Here is a 24997-nt window from a genome sequence, read left to right on the forward strand (position 1 = left end):
TTTCAATTATTCATTCCTAAAATTTAATTTCACAAGCATATTAATTCTTACATCCCTATATGTTTTAATGATCATTATTTACACCAATATATTTCCTTATCTTAAGCTCTTTATTCTAATTTCTTTTCCTATTTGGCTTTTGTAAAGTCCATCTTTAAGTAATTTCCCCACCCTCTCCCCTAGAAATAGTACACAGATGATAAAATGGAGTACTCAGATACTTGAAAATACCTCAAATACCAACAATAGTATTTTACAGTTCAGGGTCACAATCCTGCCCTTTGTTTTTCACTTTTTATTTAGCTTTACAAACGAGATGTCTGGCAATGTGATTTGCTTTGTATTAATAGTTAACCCAGGAAGCAGACTTGGCCTACCGCATGGGAGGTCCACAGTTCAGACCCTGGGCCTCCTTGACCCGTGTGGAGCTGGCCCATGTGCAGTGCTGATGCGCACAAGGAGTGCTGTGCCACACAGGGGTGTCCCCCGTGTAGGGGAGCCCCATGCGCAAGGAGTGCACCCCGTAAGAAGAGCTGCCCGGTGCAAAAGAAAGTGCAGCCTGCCCAAGAATGGCGCTGCACACACGGAGAGCTGACGCAACAAAAAGAAACACCGATTCCCGGTGCCACTGATAAGGATAGAAGCTGTCAAGGAGGAATGCACAGTGAATACACACAGAAAGCAGACAACTGGGGGCGGGGTGGGGAAGGGAGAGAAATAAAAAATAAATCTTAAAAAAAAAAACAAAAAACGGTTAACCCAAATTTTGTTTTTTTAATCCAGATTTTAAGATATATCCTTTATCCTCGGAATTCAGAAATTTATCAGGGTATTGCTAACAGCTGGGTCTAGTTTTTTGTTGTTGTTTTTTAATCCTGCCTTGTTCTTGGTAACCCTTTCTAGTTTAAGGATAAGTTTCTTCTGATCACAAGAAAGTGCCTCTATTATTTCTTTTACTACTGTGTCTTCTCTATCTGTTATGTTTTAGTGATACAATTATGCTTTTTGTTTCCTCTTCCATATACAAAAATGTATACTTTTTCTCAGATTTATTGCTTTCTCAAGTCAAAGTAGTCTATTTGAACCTCATATCACTACTTAATGTACTTTTTAAAACCATTTTGGTGGTTTTAAATGTCCATCATGGAGCAACAGGAGTTCATTTGGTCAGAGTAGCAAGTTAACAATCCTATACCTACAGATTATGAAGATACTGCTTACATTATTTGAAACATGACGTTACAAAATCACAGATATAAGCAAATAATTACCTCATAGACTGAAGCAGTGCTACAATACCGCCCTTCTATTATTCTTGATCAAAGATAAAGTAAGCCAGGAAGAGAGAGCAAGTATTTGGGAAGCAGGGATTGGCAAGGTTGCATTCACTACTTCACCAGCAACTAAGGTTACAGGATTAAAAGTAAACCTAGAAACCATGCATGACTAGTTTCCGTATGCTGTGAGAAGATTCTTTCTGTCCTCTTCTTGTCCTCTAGTTACCTGTGTAGATCCAACAGTGAGGAGAAAATACAAACTCTAATCTCTAAAACCACACATTCCTCAACTGCTGAAACATACTTCTTCAAATTCTCATGCCCAAGGAACTAAACAGAAAACCCTAACAATTAATAAGTAAATTGGCACTAGCACAAACTGTAATGACAAGCACTAAAGGCCACACATGGAGAAAACTAGATTATTATTTCTGACAGTGAAACACTCAGCCTGAATGTTCCCTGAAGGCCTCAAGTCACCAGCCAATCCATTTAAAAATGGCATTGTAGGAAGCGGATGTGGCTCAAGCGATTGAGCTCTGCCTACCACATTTGGGAGGTCCTGGGTTTGGTTCCCGGTGCCTCCTAGAGAAGACGAGCAAGACAGTGAGCTGGCACAGCAAGCTGGCTTGATGGGCAGGAATGGTGAGCTTGTGCAACAAGATGACACAATGAAGAGAGACAAAGAGGAAAGACAAAGAGAAACACAACAAACCATGGAGCTGAGGTGGCTTAAATGATTTGAACACCTCTCTCCCAAGAGAGAGGTCCCAGGTTCAGTTCCCTGGTGGCTCCTAAAGAGAAGATGAGGAGATACAGAGAGCACACAGCAAATGACACAGAGCAGACTGCAAGTGCAAAAAGGGGGCAGAGGGAGGGGGAATAAAATCTTTAAAACAATTTAAAAATGAAAATAAAAATGGCATTGTGAATTGCAGTGCCCTCACATCTGAAGCCTGTGAACAAACAAGCTGAAGGCTAACTTAGCATCTTTAGGAAGGAACCACAAGATGGACAGAGTCGAGATCCCTGAATCACCACTGGGAGGAGTTGCCCACTGACCAGAAACACCTATTTTCAACTTTTAAGAAGTAAGCTTCTCTTGTGTTTTGAGCATTATACATTTTGTAAATTATAGTAGGATCTTCCTTAACACTACAGAAACCAAATGACTATACTCCAAATATGACCAATAAATAGAAGCAGTATTCCTCTAATCATATTTTCAACCATACTCCTATCTATAACATTCATAAAAAATTAAGTTATAGATTTTATATATATATATATATATATATATAGTAGAAAAAGATTCAGTACCTGAAAAGTCAAAGGCATAATATTGTAGCATATCTACCAACAACTTAACTCACAGCTTTTAAAAAATCTAGGAACAAAACACAAAATGGCTCGTTTAGGAAGGTAAAAGGAAAGCTTACGTTGGTCGGCGTGTCTCGAGTAAAGTCAGCAATATCTGGATTGCACTGACAATAGCTGATTCATTTTTTTCCTTGTGGAAAATATTTGAAAGAAGCTGCTCTATAATTTCTTGCCTAGGGAGACAAATCAATAGTTGAGTGCCATTCACAACATTATTTAACACTAACAACTTCAGAGAAATAGAGCATAGTATAGGCAAGGCAAGTACAACACAAGAGTTCAACCTATCCGGACATATTTCTTTTTACTTAACAATATTTTATTTTTAATATTTATTAAAGTAGACAAGTGATCAGGCTTATATAAATGTAACTCTCCCATATATACATATATTTTCCTCTCCCTCCCCTCAGCAAGATAATCTGGGCCTTGCTTGCCTTTGCCAATCTTGTTGAGAGCCAACAAATGTTTCAAAACTGGAAGTCACCTCCCATTCACACCAGGGTAGTAATGGTAGCAGTGGTGGTTAGGGGTGGCAAGAAGACTTAGAACCCTTTGCCCCACAAAAGAAGGAAAATTTTTCAAATAGGCTAATTAGAAACTGTAAATGTTTTCTCACATAGGCATCAACGTGCAATTACAAAGAAATGAAACAGGTAAAAGTGAACATCAATTGTATTTTGTTCTACAATTAGAATTTGATAAATCAAAATAATGTGGCAGCAATGAAATGGCTTAGTGTTTGAGTGTCTGCTTCCCATGTACAAGGTCCCAACTATGTGTGTGTGTGTGTATGTGTACATACGTATAAATAAATAATAAAAATAATTAAGAAAAAAAAATTCTCTGCAGGTTCTTCCATTTACATTCAAGAGCACACCATAACACAAGGGTCATCTATTAATCTCATATGGACTTTTTCAAGAAAAATCTGTTAGGATCTCAGTGCTATTCAGAATCCAAGTGGATAAAGAAACTGAATCTCCCTAACAATGTGACATACTGCTGGACTGTCCTTAGCTGCTCATCAGGCAAAGATGCTAGTCATGCCCAAGGCATCACTGTGCTTCACTGTATCAAAACACCAGCTCCCCCACTCTTGATTTAGAGGTGGAGTGGACATCGCCATTCCAGGATACATAGAATGAAGGAATATAATATGGATTGTTGTGGACTTGGTATTCTACTATAGAACTGTTGTGACTCTAGCAATGGAAGACACTGTATCATTGATGTGGAGATGGTGGCCATGGAAGTTGCTGAGGGTAGGGAGAGGAAGGAAGAGGTATGATATGGGGCATTTTCGGGCCTTGGAGCTTTCCTGAATGATATTGCAGAGACAGATGCAGGACACTGTATATCCTGCCATAAACCAGTAGATGGACTGGGGGAGAGTGGCAACTACAATGTAAACTATGGTCCATGCAGAGGGGCAGAGCTCCACAGTGTATTCACCAAATGCAATGAATGTGCCTTACTGATGAAAGGAGATGTTGATGTGGGAGGAGCAGGGGTGGGGAGTGGGTAACATGGGAACCTCGTATGTTTTTTAATGTAACATATTGTGTGATCTATTTATCTTTAAAAATAAAAGACAATTAAAAAAAAAAAAAAACCAGCTCCCTTGATCACGTCTTACCAGGGAGGGCAGCAAGTGGGAATGAATCTCTATTTTTGGGAAGCAAATAAACTGGCACCCAATCTAACTTCAGAGGGATCCTCTTGCATGCAGTGGCTTTCAAGTACTCCCAGACCAGCACTTAAACTGCTCATGAGGCCTCAATCCAAAATAGTACTCAAAACTGTCACACAAGATACAGCAGTCTATGGAGTAAGTATTGGGTTTGGAATTAAGCTCTGGAAAACAGCCAGCCTTTTACAACACAAAGGATACTAGAGTGACATATAATTTCAAATAGCAGCCTCAGCCAAGGTGGAGGGATGGTTCTGACACTGCCCCAACTGCAGATGTCCACATTCTTCTCATTCAATCACAGGACTCTTACTGAATGATACCATCCTTTCACCAATACTAATGCCTGAGGGAGGGCTAACAAAGAGGCACTAGCCAGTCATTCTGTGGCTGCATCAAATTAGAAGCACTCTTCTGATTGACATTAACTAGCAAAAATTTGATGGATGAAATGCAACACAGTAACTATGCTATTACCTAAACATACAAATAACACCAAATATAGAAAGGACTGAGTTTATCAAAGAGGATAAAAGGAATGCCTTCATGTTCTTTAAATAACAAAGTATTTACCTGAGAGAGAAAATATTAATATATACTTTAAAAAAAAAAAAAAAAAGGCATTCTTAGATAAGCATCCAGGTTCTTTATCCATGCCTTAGGGATAATGCCCCCCCCCCCCATTGAAATATGGGTGGCCAGAGGAAAAACTCACATCTTTAACCTTTGCTCCTTTCAAACTTTTCCTTAAGTGCTAACATACATGTATATTTACAAATGTGGTGCTCTTATATAGTGTTGCTCAACCAGTGTGTTTGGCTTTATGATGTTAAGAGTTAGATAATTCATTTTTATAATGTTAGCAGATTGAATATTATTTTTATATAACTTAGTATATAATTAAAATTGTGTAATTTAAAAACAGGTACAGATCCTATTATGAGTAATACATTTATTAAATTTACAGACACCTTCTGTCATAAAACAGACTACTATCAATTGGGGGCACGCCTGATAATAACTTGAAGGTGGTTGGTTTTCATTCTCAAAGAGTATGGGAAACACTTTTATAGATTAAGTCTCCCCCTGCCAAGGTTTACATTCAGTGACATCACAGGGCCATGACTCATGAGGTTCATATATTTGAAAAAAATTTACTCCAGCTAATATTTAACAAGGTAAATTTTGAGCACGTACCTATCTTTATTCCAGGAATTATGGTCACCTGATCCAGGACTAAAGGCATAGTTTGAAATACAGAAGCTAGTGCACAGGTAGGCTCCAAGGGCTAGACCATGCATTTGGTTCAAATAAAGCTGTGTGAATGGAGGGCTGTCGTGTGATTTTTACTCACCCAATATTTACCACATGGGTAGGTAATGAGCACTCAGTATGTGCCTAGAATGAGTCAATGTGTTCTAAGTGTAAAATACACATTGGATCGCCAAGATTTCAAGCAAAAACAGAAATGTACAACATCTCATTAATAATTTTTTAATGGGAAGCAGATGTGGCCTAATCTAAGCAATTAGGCCCCCATCTACCATATAGGGGGGCCCTGGGCTTGATTCCCAGGGCTTCCTGGTGAAGGTAAGATGGCCCACGTCACCACAGAGTGCAGAGAGCAGGCACAAACAAGGGCGTGTGTGTAATAAAGTTATAAATAAATATTTTTCAGTGACATGTTAAAATATTTTGTATATACTAGATTAAATAAAATTTATTATTAAAACTAATTTCACCATTTCATGTTTTTAAAACTTTAACATGACAACTAGAACATTTCAAATCAGATGTGGCCTGCATTATCTTTTTTTTGGACAGTACTGTATTGAACCATGTGAAACTGGAGTTAGTCAACATTTCTTAACCTATACAAATGTAAATTTTACATGGTTCAACCTAATAATACTGCACATACTAGTATTTGAATGTGGACTGCCTTAAACTTGGTATAAGAGGAATATATACACCTTAATGTCAAAAGTTACTGAAATGGGGCAGTTATTTTACCCAGAGGCTGATAATCTTTTAGTCTTGCTACCAAGAAAATTTTTTCAACTCTTTCTTATTCTACATCACATGGAGAAATACAGTTTTACTTCTCAGAAGATGAAGGGTTTAAAGCAAGATACCGGGAAACGGACTTGGCCCAGTGGTTAGGGCGTCCGTCTACCACATGGGAGGTCCGCGGTTCAAACCCCGGGCCTCCTTGAACCGTGTGGAGCTGGCCCATGCGCAGTGCTGACGTGCGCAAGGAGTGCCCTGCCACGCAGGGGTGTCCCCCGCGTAGGGGAACCCCACGCGCAAGGAGTGCACCCCATAAGGAGAGCCGCCCAGCACGAAAGAAAGTGCAGCCTGCCCAGGAATGGCGCCGCCCACACTTCCCGTGCGGCTGACGACAACAGAAGCAGACAAAGAAACAAGACGCAGCAAACAGACACAGAGAACAGACAACCGGTGGAGGGGGGAGGGATAAATAAATAAATCTTTAAAAAAAAAAAAAAAAAAAAAAAAAGCAAGATACCATACTTGTTCATAATTTGTTCCCAGATTGTTTATACTTGCCAAGGAAATAATACTCACTAATGTTTTACTTTATTAAAAGGGCCTTCCAGGTAGTTGAGCCAAAAGACACACAAGAACTTTAACATGGAGGACTAAAAAGGAATCAACAAATTCATTGAAAAGAACAACAATGCCAGTAAAGTGAGGAAAGACTGTCATTTGTACTTAATGCTAACTGCATGTGTTGCTTCCAATTATTAGTCCAAAGTGGGGGAAATGCCTCATTTTCTCCATTAAATTACTTCCAACTGTTTGGATGTGGGTCAAATTAATATTTTAGTTTTACAATGAAGCTAAACATGCCTTGAAATAAACATTCTTTGCAAAAAATGTGAGAAAGTAGAAAAACTAATAGGCACAGGCTAGCCATTCACAAACTTCAAAACAGCACTCCATCCCCAAGCTGTCCTCCATTTAAACATGAGATCACTGTTTATAAGTTACTGCCTAAAAATAAAGCAGAAACAGTGCAAAGAAGTGAAACGTACAAGATGTGCAACCCTTTAGGTCAGGTTGTCCCAAGTCTGCTGCATATGTACAGTAAACCCCAACAGTAGCTTCTGACAACAAAAATCACAACCTAAAATGGGTCAGATTAGTGAGGATGTAAGACTATTCTTCATCCAAGGATTCTTGGCAGCAGTGACTACAATTACGATATGACAAATCTTATGATCATTCCAGAGAATGTTTACAAATATTTGAAAAAGTCAAACTTTACATATAAATGACAACTGTTTACATTCTTACCCTGTAAATCTCCACTGTGTATAACAAATTGCTAATATAAGATAACCAAATTACCATACCTTCTCATCTGCCCAAGAATATTCCCAGGGACGTGATTCCAAAACAAGGAACACTTAGCAAGCACTCACAATGGTAACACATTACAGAGAATATGAAGAAAACAGCAGCACACAGTTTTAAACATACTTTTCTAGAGTGGCAAGCAGGGGATCTGGTTCTGTACTGTTCTGAATTTGTAACATCTGGTCTCTGCTCAGGCGAATAATTTCACAAAGTGACTGTGATGCATTTGAATGCCGCTAAAAGAAAAAAGTAGGTTTAACTGTAAAACATGTGAGAAGTTAAACTTATCATAAAAAGTTAGGGAGGAAATTACTTAACTTATAACACAAATTAAAACTGACTATAAGCTCTAGTAAGTAAAAAGTAAAGCCCAAAAGAAATAACATTATATAAAGCATGAGCATTTTTATTTCATCAGGCTAATTATCTTTACTTAACACTACTGCAGAGTACATACTTATATGTGCCAGAAGAAGTGATCACAGTTCTGACAGGGAAAATTTTCAGTAAGTCAATACTTGGAAAAAATATATCCTCAAATTATTTACTTTTATCAGCACAGAAACATGCACATACTTCTTTGTTTAAAAAAATTAAAAGCAAATACAGCTTTTTCTATAATATACAAATGGGGCAGAAATATTCAAACTTCTCCCAGTGCACAGTTTATCTAATTGGAAAGCTCTAGAATCTCAGCACCCAGATATGTTACGTTTTGTGGCATGTAAGGCTGAGCAATGTGTTCCCAATACAAAGGTAGAACTACATTATTCCAGCAGAGACGACAGCATATATAGGATACCATGATTGTATTCCAGAGCCTACAATTGCCTTCATAAACATAAATTGGTCAGTATACTTTTAACATAGACTTTATACGCAGAACAGCAGAAGTATCAACAAGGTTGTCCAAAAGGCAAAATGAACTTTCTCCTAAGTCAAGTGGGGAAGGTGGTGGTGAATAAGAGCTCGTGTCCAAAATGCATGCCAGGACTCGCAGACAGGTAGACTATCCTGTTGAGCAATTAAGTTCTTCTGCACAAGAGCACAGGTAGTGATGAGCAGGCCCTGTTCCTGATTATATCCCCTCCATGGCTGGTGCTGACCACCGTTTTATCACCTGCACTAGAGATGAGGTCCTAGAGCCATCAAGCTCCCATAGCCAATTGTTAATGGCCTCTGCCCACAGGAGGTGGTCTTACCACTCCACCCAACCCTAAAACTCCTAAGCAGAGGTTCTTTCACGAAGGACTCCGCTAGCAGCCAATACAATGTACATAATTGAATGCTTACTAAAAGTAAACTCTGTGGCAACAGTAAAGACAATTCCCAGGGGGACAGATGTTCTTTCTTTGAAACAGTTAGTTCCTTCTTTGAAAAGGCTATTTTTGATGAACTCCAAGTACCAAGTTTTTAGTGGAAGGAATTAGCTCCACCTCCACAGAGAACACCTTTGTGAAAGAAAATATCCTCTGACTATTCAGAAAATAGTCACAAATGCTTCTTCCCCTGCCCTGCTCCTCCACACTGCTCATGCTCCGATTCAACCTGCAACCTAGAGGTGTACATGGAAGAATTCCAGTCCTATGGCATGCCCTACATCTCCCTCAATGCAGCTCCTGAGCAGCTAATAGCTTAAACCATATGAAACTGTCTTGTCTGTAGGTATAAATGGACAAATACTGGCAATTTCATTCGATTAGCCTGATCCTTATGGTGGAAACCACAGTAGCAGGAGAGAAAGAACAGTGATAGCCTGCTCTCCAGAGCTAAATGCCAACTGATCCTGGAGATGACATCCCAACAGGATCCCCTCAGCACAAAGTTCAACCTGACCATGCCAATCAAGCTTCAAACACTACTGCCAAGTAGATCTTTAGCACCTAGGACAAAGGCCAAATCTGGGAGAGCACAAAATCCAGGGCTAGGAAGTACAACTCTAAGGGCTAAACAATGATGAGATCCTTCTATGCTGCCTGGAAAGCTTTAACCACAACAGATAAAAGAATGCCAGAAGTGTCTACATCATGTGGGCTAAAGATGGGTATAAAAGAAAATGAAGCTTGAATGGCGGAGGTTTGTAACAAAGGTAAAGAGGTTCAGGAGGAACTCCCAGCTCTAGAAAGGAGGCTATACTTGACCCAGGGCCTGCTTTCTTCACATTTCTGGAAATTTTCTGGGTGTCAGTAAAACATAGTACTTTTTAAAGCACTAAGTGTCTAGAAAACTGCCAACTTGAAGAATGCCAGATTCTCAATGTTCTGTTACCTATGACATTCCTCACATCTAGTACGATTATGCAATGTGTCCAAAAAAGAACAGGTTGTCTTTTATATGAAGTATACAGTCATACAAGAGTAACTTACATCTTCTTCTTGCGATGGATGAACTATTTCCACAAGCCTCTGGATGATTTTCTCCTCATTTAACCACTGTAAAACACATTGTAGAAGTAATCATAGCAAGGAGTGGCTCTTGTTCAAGCCCCAATGAAGATTAACATACTTGGAAATATCCATCACATTTTAAGTAGAATGTTACAGGTTTCTCTGGACTTTGAACACTACAGAAAATTAAAAATCCCCCAAGGAAAATGCCAATGAATATATTATCTTAACAGTGGCCAATATAGTACCAACAACTCCCAAAATTACAATACCCACTAAAATTCTATACATTATCTTCTTAGCCATAGAATAATTCCCGGACAGCCCTAAAAAGGCCCATATTTTGGTTATTAAGAAGGTTTGGAGGATGAAAAAGGATGGAACTTATATATTTTGTAACATAAGGGCATATATACTCTGAGCTTCAAAAAGAATGAGAAAAGCAATATGCAGTTATCAAGCCTCTGGATTTAAAAAAAAGCCACATGAACAAAAAAGTGACTTTAGACTCTAAAACCAAAGTAACCACAGAAAACTGGGGGGGAGGGTGGGGAAGGAGTGTAGGGAGAGCAACAGCAGAAAGAGAATCTATTTTCCATGTTAAGTGCTGAAAAACTGGTATTATCATGACTATGACAAGCACTTTTTAATCAATGTATGAAATAATGGTATGTATTTCTGGCTTTGAAGAAGAATAAAACTATAAAATTTTCAGATGTTGATATTGGGAAAATTGTAGAATTCCAAATAAAGGGAGAAAAATGGAGGAGAGAGTTAGAAGTGGAAGGGCCCGAAGGGATAGAGGCAAGCAAAGGAATGCAAACAAGCTACAAAATCCCTGAAAGATTTAGAAGTAAATGGGGAACCAGCTTGTAGCTATTTAGCTATTAATGCCAAAAGGTTCTGAAGCACCATAATAAACAATGAGGCTCACTGCCTAGAAAGAACACGAAAAAATCCCAAAGATAAAGAGTTGGAGAGTGGATGTGGGCCAAGACATCCAATACAATTTTCTCAAGATCAGACAGGACTCCCAACTTTATATGTTAAGGAATATGTCCTAAAATGTGCATCCAAATCACCTTGTTAAAATGCAGATTCTGCTTCGGTAGGGGTGAGGCCTAAGATTATGGCTTTCTAACAAGCTCCCAGCTGGTATTTGAGACTACACTTTGAGGCAATGTTCTAAAATAGAGGTTGGCAAATGTGTGTGTGTGTGTGTGTGTGTGTGTGTGTGTTTGAGACTACACTTTGAGGCAATGTTCTAAAATAGAGGTTGGCAAACGTGTGTGTGTGTGTCTGGATGGATGGGGGACAGGCTATCTACCCACCAATGGGAGAAACCAGGAAACTTTCTGGGGAGTGAACTAATCATGAACAACTCCACCTGCCACCCACAGCTAGGAACGAGCACTCACGTTCCAAGCACACTTCTGGTCCACATTTTGCTCCCACCCCAAATCAAGAGCAAGACATTTAGGAGTTTCTAACTGCCTCCACCCCTAACCCCGGACTTTATTATTAACCACCCATTACTATATCCCTCCAGAAGTGCACCTGTACTTTGGACATGTGTCCTAAAATTCCAACTGGAAGTGACCAAAGGAATAAATCCATTCTAGCAAACCATGCTAAAGAAATCTACTTTCCAAAAGGATATAAAATTTCCCCCCTATAATAATCCAAATATAAAGGTGACTTCCCGCCCTCCCCCTTGTCCTCAACAGTCTTCCCTAGAATCCTCAACCTCTTGCGAGAAAAGACTCAAATTTGCAGGCACACCTAAAACGGGCCAAGTGTGCCATTTAAAGCCTTCCCTTAGGCAAGTCTAAGCCATTCACAGGTGCGCTGAGTGACAGACACATGGTCATTCACAGTGATGCACCCTTCTCTGAGAACACAGTTCTCAGGATAATCTCTGTGCCTGGATCACCTCTACAGACCTAACCCTGACCCCATGGCCCAACTCTCCCATCCACAGACACACAGCCTGGCACCCCTCCCACCTCAGCGGCACATATCCTTTCCTGGGGACACCACGTGACAGACAGACCTTCCTCTCGCAGGCCCTCCCGTCTCTTCTTCTGGCCCTGCAGGTCTTTAATTAAAATGAGCATTTTCAACAGAACTCATTTCCCAAGAAATGAGTCAGTTCTAAGGTCCCAGGTTGAGTAATAAAGATGGAATGGATTGGGGAATGGTTCGGGAAGACGACACTGAAGGGGAACGGCAGGGAGAGAGGAAGAGACAGAAGAGAAGGCACAGACAAGAGCCTGTAAGAAACCTCATCCTCAGGTCACTCACATTCCCCACCCCAATTCCACCTGAGACATCTCTTTCAGAGAAACCCACGAACTAAAAATCTCTCCACATTTTAAAATGTGCCCATTTGGAAGTACAACTCCATCCTACTCCTTACCCCTTGCCCCTAGGTATTCACGAGGAGAGTGTGACCTCTGAAGCTAGATTCCCTGCCAATAGCTCCATCACTCCTATTTTACCTTTCAGAGAGAGACCCCTTCAGAGTGAGGCCATCTCCTCAGAAATGAAGCCTCATAGCATACTCAGATGAGATTTATAGTTCCCAACGTTCTTACTGCTTATTTCTCTCACCACCAGTCCCAGCTTTTAGTCCTCAGCCTGTTCCACCTCCCTATTCCCAACAACAAAAAACAATCTAATTGGAAAAGAACCACTCACAACTAAACATCCCACACACCCAAGAGATGTGCACAGGCAGAATCCTAGCCCTGAAAAACCTAGGAACAACTTTCCTTCCCCACCCTCTTCCCTGCCCCCCAACCCCTCAGACAACCCCAATCCCATGGAATCCCTCCTAGCATACAGCAGCCCGCTCTGCTCGCCCCCAGCCACCACCCTCAGCTCTATCAATGACAGGTCACAATTCTACTCACATTCAACACATCCTGCCTGGGCTGTGGAGGCTCAATACACGTCAGGAGCCTGAGCAACAAATCCATGATCGCGGAAGTTCCTATGTGCTTTATAATAAGGTCTACAAAATCACGTTTCTTCTTTAAGAAATCCACAATCTAGGGGAGAGAAGACCCCCCCCAAAAAAAGGTAGACATGTAACCTGGGAACCATGGATTTAAGAATGCTTTAAATCCTGACCCCTCCAACTCTCTCCCTTCCAAAATCCCACCACTACATTAGTTTGGGGAACGGTAAATTCTGAATTAGCAATAAGATGCCAAATTGGAAAGCCTGGCTAATAACCACAAGATTCATAAATCCCTTAAGGAAAAAAAATTCCCCAAATTAAATTATCACACATCCCCTAATAAAAATACACCATAAAATAACCTTCTATTCACGATTATTAAAGAATGGGGATCAACAATTTATATACCTATAAAGAGCAAGAGAATATACCATTTAACACTTTACGGACAAAAGGTAAGTTCTTTAGATATCACACTAAAATGCATAATAAATATTCAAAATCTTAATTATACTCTAGCAGGTTGAGGGGAAAAAAAACATTCAAAACATTAAGATCACTACTTCAAAGCAACTAATTCACCTGCTACATAAATATTCCATCTGGAATTTATTTTAGCCCTCAGGCTGCTTAGATTAACAAGGAGGGGAGTAGGTGGACTAGTCTGATAGCTCCTCTGAGGGAATCTGGAAACGGTAATGTGTGTTCTGAGTGTCCCCAGGTCTCCTGTGCACTGAAGAGGGAGGCTATTCTGTGTTCTCCGGTGGACTTGAAATGTCCAGACTTTTTCATCTACTAAAAAACCTATCACAAGCCTGGCCAGTGTGGCTGTTGCTCTAGCATAACATCACGGAAGTCTTTCAGCAGCCCCATGAGGTAACAATCAATTAATTCAATGTGGCCACAACCAAGGAAGCAAGGCTTGGACAGGTTAACTATCTTGCTAGAGCCAAGAAGGGGCTGCGCAGAGACTTAATTGGAAAATTGCATGACCCTAGGAGCTATGATCCTTCCATTATTCCCATGAAGAAATCTAATAGCAAGAGATGAAAACTGCTTAGCACATTTAGGTATAAGCACAGGACCAACCAAAATCAATTGCTTTTCTAAGCAATGAGATCAATAAACACTATAATACAAACCTTCAACAAATCACACATAATTAATCCAAGCACAAATGAGTCAGAGTAGTTTTAAAAAGAAAAGTTGAGGAGAGAGGAGGGAAAAAAATCACACATGACCAAAATACTCCATGATTTGGAGATAAAATCATGTCTCTGGAGCCCAAGGGCACAGGACAACCAGGAGAGAGTGAGCCTTGATCACAGATGACTTCACTGAGGTGCTAAATCATTAATACTGAAGAGAGCCCATAGCTGGACTTCCTGCTACAAGAATGAATAAATGCCTTATGGTTTAGCAAGACTGAGCCTGAATTTTTTCTTTACTTGCAGCTGCATATGCCCTAACTAATATAAAAATCAAGAACTCTATTTATACTTGTAATCCTCAATGGCTAGAGGTGCCAGGTTTGACCTTTCCCTGTACCTAAACGAACAATTGGTACTGAGTTCTACTGTCATCACCCAAGGCATCCTGGACCAAGTAGTACAATAAGCAACGGGGTTCCTGGGCCCTTTTCTCCGCTTTAACTGGCATATGCCATTATCATTACAGATACCACCTAAAGTTTTACATGTATTCTCACTCTACATTCAATATACACCAAAAACCATGACCTGCAAATTTGAGCTCACATAGCACAGGGTGAAGAGAAAATGCATGATGAAGTTGTTAAGACCTGTTGAAAACCATCTCTGAAGGCTGACTAGTAATATTACTATTAGGATAATGAGAAGACTTTCACTTCACTTTTCCAAAACATCAGTACTATAATTTCTCATCAGAGGGCAGAAGAGGGAAAGATTGACCTGTTTTAGAGTATTCATGACTTTTGAATTATTAACTAAGAAAAAATAATTTTATTACCAATATATTTAGGAAAGTTATCATGCTCAATTAAGAGCATGAAAGAACAACACAGTCATTCTAAAATAAAACTTGTATCTACTTCACCTTGGCACAGGACAGAACATACTAGGCCTAAAATAGTTTCAATCCTTCCTTGTCTGCTGATAGCAAGGACAGGAGGTCACCCAAAGCCTATCTGCCACCATGAAGGGTGACAGGCCTGATCAGGTTGACTAACTTCTTCACCCTGTACTCACTGCACGCCTGGCTAGATGAAATTCCGGCAAGTTGGTTAGAGTTCATAGTCAAGCAACTGAGGGTCTAGTTGTTCCTTGGGGGCTCCCTTCCAAAACTGGATTATTGTCTCCTGGTAAGCAGAGTCTTTTTCACACCACTATCCACCACAGCAGTGGTTCTCAAACTTCAGTGAGCTTCAATCAGAACCGCGTGGAAGGCTTATTAAAAACCCAGATTGCTGGGCCCCACTCCCAGAGTTTCTGATTCAGTAGGTCTTGGGTGGGACTGAAGAACTTGCATTTCTAACAAATTCTCAGGTGCTGCTGGTCCAGCAACCACTTTGAGAACCAATGCACATATAATAAATACACAGTAAATAAATTTCCCAAGAACATCAGAATTAAGAACAAAAGCAAAAACAAACAAAATAAAATAAAAGGTTATTGCCAAAACAGTACGGTGTTAGGAAGCAATCTGCCTGGCTCTAGTGGTTAGAACAGCAGACCCACATATGGACATGAAAGTCAATACCCAGATGGCCCTAGCTAAACATTTAAAGTTTTAAGTTGAATCAAAACAGAAATCATCATCATTTGTACAAACCAATAGTCAATTATATTTATATTTTTAAGTTAAGCTTCATATATGCTCATCATTAGGGGAAAAAAAAACTGTTATCATAACAAAGAGTCACTATGACTCTACTCACACATTTAAGCATTTAGTAAGTGCCATAATACCATCTTCACAAAATGTGGGCCCCAAATTCTCATGCTTCTAACTACTTGTCAAAAGAGGGAATCAAACTATGCTAACAAATTAAGTGAAATATGAGGCACTTAGAAATGGATTTGCAAAGAATACATTTAATTCACTAATGGGTAAATCACTGTTTAGAATGTTCAAGGTATAAAATACATTCTCGTGTAGAATCTGGACTTAATGAAAACTCATAAGACTAAACCACGAAAATTACCGGGGATCATCTCAGGGGGTCGGAGGGATGATCGGCCCTAATAAACTTACCTTTTGGAAAAGAATATTTACCTGTTCTGGTTTTCTGCTGATAAGAATACTCAGCACCTTGCTGAAGAAACTGGCAAGTAGTGGGTTCAGGGGGGAATCATTTAGGAGGAAGCTATATAATTTCATTAGCAAGGATTCATCTTCTCCCAGTCTATCATTCATCTGGGAGACATCAGAAGTGAGCAACTCACAAGATATATTTGGATACCTAGAAGAACAGGATACTTATATCATCATCTATATTAACAATTTAATTGCAGAAATTAAAACACACATCAGAAGGGTTTCCTGAAATTTTGTGAAAATAACAAAATCACCTGGGAATGAGAAAATCCTTTCAGTCCATTCTTTGCAACTTTTGGATTAAAGTACAGTTTCCAATGTGTCTGAAAATTGTTTTTAAACCAAGTCTTAATAAGAATACATTCTCCCTAATAAAGCTAGAAAACCCCTGGGACCCAGGGACCAAGGCAGATGAGCTGCTGGGTGTGGGCCCTCCCTGCTGTCAACTGACGCAAGCCGCAGTGCCCTGGGAAACGTTCAGCTGCAGCAGTCACCGGCCCACTCTGGCATGGAGAGTGTGCACAGGGCAGGACAACACCTGGAAATTACTCATGGTGCCCATGGCGGGTACTTGGGCCTGTACCCTCTATCTTTAGATGGGGTGCAAATAGCAGTCTGAAGTTTTCCTGCAGGGCTTATCAAGTGGTCAATCTAATTACATCTTAAAAAAATAAATATCCTTATATATTGAAGTGGAGAACAGGGCATCAGCCTGAGTCACCCACGTAAGAAGTGACATATGAAAAATGGGTTCTTCCCGCCAGCCTTCCAATGTCTTTTGGGATCTAGTATAGACGCAAAATAAGCCCACCCAGTCAGCCTTCACTACGATCTCACTCCTGGAGGACAGAGACTCACTGAAAGCATCATGACTTCTGCTCCAGCTACATTCACTGGGTCTTCTTCAGACCCCACAGCTTTGGGAAAACATCTGCAGTCCCTAATGCACTGAACTCTTGCCCCTGAGTGCTAGACTACTCTCTCTGTAGAAACAGGCAGTCCTATCTATTTTGCCACTTACTTCTTTTACCACCAACCATTTCCTGTCTGTTTACAATGTAACAACACAGACGCCAAGGCCTGTCCAGACACCCTGACCCACAGCAGTTCACTTCTTTGCTCTTCTCTCTCTCCCTGTACAGGAGCCACGATCCACAATCAGATGCGGCAAGCACAAATGCTTACCAGACAAGGAGGTGACAAGATAGCAACAAGCAGCTGTGTGACCAGAGAGAAGTTAGGCCTGTGGCTAGAATGTGCATGACACCCCTCGAGGTATTCTGGAACCCTTGGCTCAGAGGCAAATGGCCACAGACCATAAAGCCCTAACACCTAAGAGGGTCTGGTGTGAGGTCGGAAGGCTTACCAGTAAGAGAATGTCCCAAAAAGAATCTTTACAAGGAGGAAGAAGACTGAAAAGAAAGATAACAGAACTGGCAGATGTGTGGGCATGAAGACCACACTGTCAAATAGCTGTTCTCTGGAGGTTATGGCTAAATAAAATTAAGTCTCCTTCACTTCATGGAACACAGGAGTTCAAACATGCCATAACATATAAACTCGGGGTAGAGGGGCTCCTTCTGGAGCCATACTGTTGAGGTTCAAATCCTGCCCCTATCACTTACAAGCCATATAACTTTCGGTAAAGTACTTGACCTCCCTTGGCCTCAGCGTCCTCATTCCTATTAAGACAATAGTCCATATCTCACTGGGGAGAATAATATATACAAAACACTGGGAAGAGGGCCTGGCATGCAGTAAATGAGTGTCTAATGAGTCTTAGGTGCTTTCCGTTATTTTCTACAAATAACACAAGTGCTGCTGCGGGTGGGGTTGGGGATGTCGTTTCTCAACTGGCCCAATTTGAAAATGCTAGCAAATAAAGGATTAGTAAATTAGTAAAAGGTAGCCATTCTCAACACCAGCTGTGAATCAAATGCTTGGGTGCAATCTCTGAGGTCTGATGCAGGTCTATGGGGGGACATGGGTGTCTCTATAAATTTTCCAGTTCCACAGGTGACTCTGCAGTGTGCTCTAAATAAAGAAGCATATGGCCCCAGGCATTATATAAAAGGCTCCGTGTTCTGAAGCTGGGGCTATCCCCTCCCTCTTCCAGCTCAACACTACACACCCAAGAGTCCCCTTCACCCCAACCCTAGGTAAAGGCTCCCCCCCATTCCTCCCCACTTCGCTTCCTTTAATTGTACTCTCCTTCCCAGGACCTCCCACCTAGTCAAGTACAGTGTACCCTCTTTCCCTCTACAGCACCATCATTCCCCTTTGTCGTGCACCATTCTCACCAACACATAAACATACTGTTATTTCTTCCATTCGAAGGGAAAAACCCACCTCTCCTGATCCCACACCTGCCTCTAGCTACTACTTCCTCTCTCTGCTCCCTTGGTCTCCAATTCTTCCCAAAGGCACTGTAATCAGATTTTCACCTCTGAAATCATGCTACAGAAACCACAGTTTGTGGCCGATGATTTCCATGTTGCAAACTCAAAACAGTCAATTCTCAGTCTCATCTCAAGGGAGGATCATCAGCATGCTCCACCCCCCAAGCCCCAGCTTTCAGGACACCAGGCCCTTCTGGTTCTCTTCGTATTCTAGTCCCTCCTTTTTAGTCCCTCTGTGAGAACCAGACCCGACCTCGTCTCAGAGTTCACCTATAGCAATTCCCAGGTGGTCTGGCCCAGTCGCACACATGCAGGCTGCCTAGTCCTCGTCTGCTCACCTCCACTGGATGTCCCAGAGCACTTCAAACGTGACAGGCCCATTACCAGACAGACTCTGATCTTCCACTCTTAAAATCAAACCTTCTTCCAATCTTGCCCAGGGCCATAAAAGTCACTCCTTCCCCTCAGCTCTCCGGGCCAAACACTTCATCACTCTTAATTCTCTTTCTCTCTCACTCCACACCTATCAGAAATGCATTCAACTATGGCTTCATCATAACTCCCTGGATCTGAACCCCTCCCACCAGGCAGACCCACTTAGATCCTCTTTCTGCTTAGCACTGTGGCTCCTGGCTGAACTTGCTACTTCCACTCCTGTCCTCTGGCCCACAGGGCCTATCTGCCACACAGAGGTAGGAGGATCTGGCAAGGACTAAGTTAGGCCATGTCACCCACTGCTTAGAACACTCCAATGGCTTCCTGTCTCATCCCAAGTAAAGCCAAGTCCTGACTAGAGCCTAAAAGGCCCCCATGCCCTCTTTGACCCTGCCCTCCATCATCCCCCTTCCATTCTCCCTCCACACCTGAGACTGTCCCTTCCCTGGCAGCCCTGCTGCTCCTACTGGTTTAGGGCTCCTGCATTTACTGTTCCCTCTGCCCGGCATGCCCCATCCCCAGACAGCCACACAGACCCTTCCTCATTTCCAGCAGGTCTCAGACCAACTGGTACCTTCTCAGAATGGCTTCCCTCACCCCTTCCTTCCACCTCAATCACTTCTAGCATTCCCACTTTATCTGACTTTACTTTTCTCCAGGGGACTATCTGATAAACTATGGGTTGACTTTTCTAGGCCACTAAAATCTAACGTTCATGCCTAGATCAGTGCACTCAGCAAACGTTCCTCAAATCAATGAATCCCACTTAACGATTACATGCCTATCTATTACGTACCACAAGGAACATTCAAGTTAAGAGCATTTTCAAGTCCTGGCTTTTGGATTTATAGCACCAATTAAAGACCTACTTTTAAAGTTTTGTTAGTTAAAAATTCGGCTAAAATATTTAAGACACGAGGTACGTGTCATTAAGACTTAAAAGCTTAGTGTAAAATGACAAACCTCTACTATCTTCTATATGCTCAGTGAATTATGTTAGAACAGTGATGAGTTCAATCCCTATGTAACTAAATATTGTTATGACGTTCACAAAATTCAGCAATCACTCCACCATTCAGAAACTACAAAAGACTAGCCTAAGCTTCCTTAGCTGGCTATAGCAAACTTAAGCCTGAAAAGCTTTCAGAGTCTGTCTGTGCTAATCTAGCCGTCTGAGTCATGCGACTGTAGGCAGTGCGGTCAGTGGTGCTGTTCAGCCCAGAGGCACATCTGAGAAGTGCTCTGACCAACTCAGGTCAGGCTCCATCTAAAGGGGGTCCCACAGAAGGCTATTTCACAGAGCTATCTCTGCCCTTGCAAACTCAATACAACTGCCAAGCTGTGTTATAAAAGAAAGAAAAGCTCCACTTCATTTCAGTTAAGTAAGCACTTTGTACAAAGTGTACCTACTCAGCACTAGTTAAAGAAGCATTAGCTTCATTCTACCTATGAGGAAACAGACCCAAGAAGGCTTACATAACTTGCACGAGTGCTTAGCACCTCCCAGCTCTGCCTCATCTAAATCCATGCTCTCTTGTCCACCCGCATGCTAGTTCACTGTGAAGGTAATTCCAAAGTAGAGAAGTTGCTTCTGGGGATGGGAGCACCCTAGTATTTCTCATGCCAAATTTTATTTCTTCTTCTCTTTCTTTAAAGTATTGATCTCTGAATCAAAGCTTTCACTGACAACTAGATGTCAACCTTAATGGCTGGCAGGGAACATGACATCCTTGACAATACAAGCCACCAGCAACTTGAAAACAAATATTTGATTAAAGCTGGATATGGAAAAATAATCAACTGAACCAGAAAAGAAACCCCAATACCTATGGAGTATTCATAAAGAGTTTCCAAGGGTAAAAAAACTGTTAGAAAGACAGAAGTGAAGGATTTGCACAATGCTGTTGTCCTACTAGTAAACAGATTAAACTAGTGATGGGTAGATAAATCCACCAAAGTTATCCACGGAGTTACCTGCTGAAATTTAGCTATGTTAATGTTTACCAAGAGCCATGTTCTTATTTTCAGTTAATCAAAGGTCAGGGTTTATACCAGCAATGCTCTTCACAACCCAAGTTCTGACTCCAATCTGCTGTGTGATGTGGGTAGCCACATAATCTCTCTAGCTTCCTATTTGCAAAGCAGAGAAAATACTTACTTGAATCATCTTAAGAAACTTGCCACTGTTTATAAAGCACTTTGCCCGTCCATGAAACCCTCTGACAGAAATTCTGGATGCTCATTTTTAAAATTGTGATTTCTCTGGACTTGATTCTAGTGAATGGATTCCACACTCCACTAACACTGTCATTCCTGATCCTCTTAACATTCAGTAAACACTCTCCAGCAGCTCCAGTGAATCATTCAATGACGAAAACTCTAATATTCTACCCCACTTCACTTTATTCCCACCCTAAAGAGAAGATTGAATTTTCTTACTTGTATCTGATCTTTTCATCCATGTCTTGAGGTGGTTCTTCTATAATGAATGAGACTAAATCTTCGAGACATTCTGCTTTTAACAGAAACTCTATAAGTTTGCGGTTCTGAGCTTTACACTCCTGTAAAACATCTTCCTCATCCATTAACTCCTTCAGTGTTACATCTTCTCTTTCTAGAAGTGTGTCTATGTGGGATGATGAGTGAAGATCAAATTTCCAAAACATGCTGGTCTAAACAAAATGCAGAGAGTATTTTATAAAATTTCAACTTTACATATTAATTTTTCATAATTCAAATTTCACTTCAGTTTTACAGTCTAAAAACCTAACTTGTACCACATAAGTAAAATAAGCTTCACATTGAACCTATAAAACATCTTTTTAATAAGCAAAATTGGCAAGATTTTTTCTATATTTTTATTGTTAAGAGAAAGCTTTTGACTTGAAAACGTTCAAAGCTAAAAGTAAAGATGATTTTGGCCTGCAAAGGTAACTTAACCATACTCTGGTTAGAATTTTAAGGCACAGAAAGAAAGTAACTCCCTCTTAAGGATAAAGAACACATTCTTACAAAGTCATAGTAGTAGTGAAATACACCCTTAGCAATAAATGATAAATAACAAGTATCTAGGACTTTTCCAAATAAAATAACCACTACCAACCAGTACTTTCAGACACTAATAGCATTTTCACAAAGCCATAAAATGGTAAAACCTCTGCAATTCTTAATAAAGAAACAAATACTGGAACCCTAATTCTTGAGGAATTAGAGAAACCGATTCTCCACAGTTACTAAGAAAACATGACAATCACACTTAAAATAATCACTCCATGTGCCACAGGTAGGCTCTTCTCCCACATTCCTTCCCACTCAAAACACAAAGTTTGTTTTCTCTAACATGAGGCTCACTATATATTCTGAAGGATGTCATAATGAGACAAGCTCAAAGGCCACTTTTGATGAGTAGATAAAAGAGGCCAGCGTTCCAAATCAGGAACAGGACCACTCAGCAGCCACAGGCAATTCCCAGGCTTTAGCATTAAGTATCTGATCATTGTATTTAAAATATAAGCAGAGTTAAGGAAGCTCAACAAACAAAAACCCAGCTCCCTAGGGAACAAGTTTTGGATAAGACTATTATTAAATATGAAGGGTGATAAAAGTTGCATCTATTTTTAAAATCTTTAAATGCTTCACATGGCAACTTGTTCACATCAATTAGTAGATCAACAGGGCGAAGTTATGCTCAGGGATGAAAAGCAACTGTGACAGTCACCTACAGCTGACTCAGACTCACCTACCACCTTACAAAAGAAACCAATGCGAGGGGTTTACTGTCACCAGGAAGTTCAATGGCCCACAATATAAGACACGGCTGTCTCTTTCCTCTTAAAGATTATACAAAAATTCTGTGTAGGAGCCACCACATTCAGCAACCTACTCAGCTAACTCGTGCTCTCCTCCAAGATGAGGTCTGGGCAGAGGCTGCCCAGTGGGACACGCAACACATTTACCAATGAGGGAAGACAAAGATCCGGAAAACACAAGAGCAACCAGCTCCTGTTTTTGATGACTCAACTAGCTATGTTCAGCACCACGGCCCTACAAGGGAGTACCCAAGTCATGTACCTTGTTTAGATTCCAAGCACAAATTAATGGGCACTGTTCCTTTAAGAGTTATCTGGGCAGGAGAGCTCTAATTTACCTTTAGGGGCAGCATCGCCTTAAAGAGCTCCAAAAAAACTAATCTTTTGTGTCAGTTCATCTAGTCTTCAAAGTCACTGAAATTCTGATCCTAGGATGTCTATGAATTAATAAAATAATTCATCTTACCTATTTTAAATACCTCCGGAAAGTTTCTGACTGAAAAATTATCATGCGTACGCAAACACCTTCCCACGCCCAAGCCCCCTCCAGCAGGTTAGTTTGTGCTTAATTTGTCAACTAAATTTTTGATCATCTAGTCTTCTCACCAATAAAGTCAGAAAGCTGAATATACTTTAAAATACAAGCAGAAGCCTTTAAAAAAAAAAAACTTCTTTAAAGTAGAAGTGTTTTCTTTCTCTCATGAAGAAAGGAAAAGTATAATGAAAAATAGAAATAAATCACAAAAAGCAACTCTGATATCAAGCTAAATGTACTTATTAGCTAATTACAAATAGAAAGAATATATACTCATAGCAATCAAGTGCCCACCAAGTACAAAAAGTCATACTTCTAAATTATGAATCAAGATTCAATGTTTACATCTCAAGGAAAAACCAACTTCCACAATTGCAACTGGAAGAACTTAACTCATTCAACACCAGGTTTATGCAAAAACCTAATAATTAGCCACAGTTAAAGGAGCCAATGTATGCCAAGAGCATGGAAGAGATGCTACCTTCAAAAGCAGGGGTCGGCAAACTGTGCCTGCAGACAGCCCATGGTCTGTGAGTAAAGAATGGTTTTTATATTTTTAAAAGGGAATGTATGTGTCCTACAAAGGCTGAATTATTTACTATCTGGCCCTTTACAGAAAAAGTGTGCGGTCCTCTGCTCAAAAGAAAATAGAGTTCCTACAATGCTTTCCATTCTGCTATCTCCTGAATCCCAGCCAAGCTCTACCCGCAAGCATCATCACCTGCCTGGCTGAGTACTCAGGTGGCGCTGTGCCCCTCCCAATCCATCCTCTTCTGGGGAATTCAGCCAGACCACGCTTCCCAATTTTTCTTGCAGATAAGTATGGCCGTGTGACAAGGTTTTCTCCCATGTAAGGTGAACCCTAAAACCTCCCTGCTCTTTCCCGTGTGCGTGGCTAGATGCTGATGACAAAGAAAGGCCCTGGGGGATGGTGAAGCCAATAAATGAAGGTGCCACAGTCCCCAAATCACCACATGGAAATCTGCCTGTCAACCTGAGCACCTGAACTGGGTTGTGTCGTGACCAGCAAGGCACGGTCTCCCACCATGGAGCCAACCTGTGCCCAATGCCACCCTGCAATGGACAGCTTGGCTACCCTGAGGCACACAAGTCCTCTCCCCAGGGCCAGTAAGTTCTTTCTTTTAGTCTACTTAAACATAACATGAGATTTAAATATGAAAAGAAATTCTCTAGCAGCTATCTGTTACACCATACCTCACTCCTTTCACCTGCCTCTATTCTGAGTTAGAAGAGCATTTTTTAAATTAGAACACTTTGAAATACAGATTCATACAATAAATTTTCTTTATACTGGGTACACTATAAACTCAAAAATAAAATATAACTACAGTGGATTTCTTAAGCAAATATTATATATTTTACCATTTAGCCAAAGAGCAAACTGGCAGGAAGCCAATGGCACTGGTAAATCAGTTACC

At 40.7% G+C, this 24997-nt stretch overlaps 1 protein-coding gene across 50 annotated transcripts in view; it reads right to left on the minus strand.

Annotated features, from left to right (window-relative positions):
- The window catches only part of PPP6R3 (protein phosphatase 6 regulatory subunit 3), a 150098-nt gene that overhangs the window by 61527 nt on the left and 63574 nt on the right, over positions 1–24997 (minus strand). For 46 of the 50 annotated variants that reach the window (XR_011649851.1, XM_058305050.2, XM_058305058.1 and 43 more), the window contains 6 exons: positions 21654–21886; positions 16339–16525; positions 13034–13171; positions 10098–10163; positions 7855–7967; positions 2717–2830 (listed from right to left, as the gene is read on the minus strand). Coding sequence is in view for 49 of the 50 variants with exons in the window: in XM_058305050.2 (XP_058161033.1) it covers positions 2717–2830; positions 7855–7967; positions 10098–10163; positions 13034–13171; positions 16339–16525; positions 21654–21886 (851 nt within the window). In the remaining variant the exon portion in view is untranslated. The remainder of the gene's footprint in view (positions 1–2716; positions 2831–7854; positions 7968–10097; positions 10164–13033; positions 13172–16338; positions 16526–21653; positions 21887–24997) is intronic. The other 4 variants (XM_058305067.1, XM_058305061.1, XM_058305068.2 and 1 more) reach the window with 1 other exon arrangement.

This window comes from Dasypus novemcinctus, chromosome 10, assembly GCF_030445035.2.
Source record: "Dasypus novemcinctus isolate mDasNov1 chromosome 10, mDasNov1.1.hap2, whole genome shotgun sequence".
Classification (NCBI taxonomy): domain Eukaryota; kingdom Metazoa; phylum Chordata; class Mammalia; order Cingulata; family Dasypodidae; genus Dasypus; species Dasypus novemcinctus.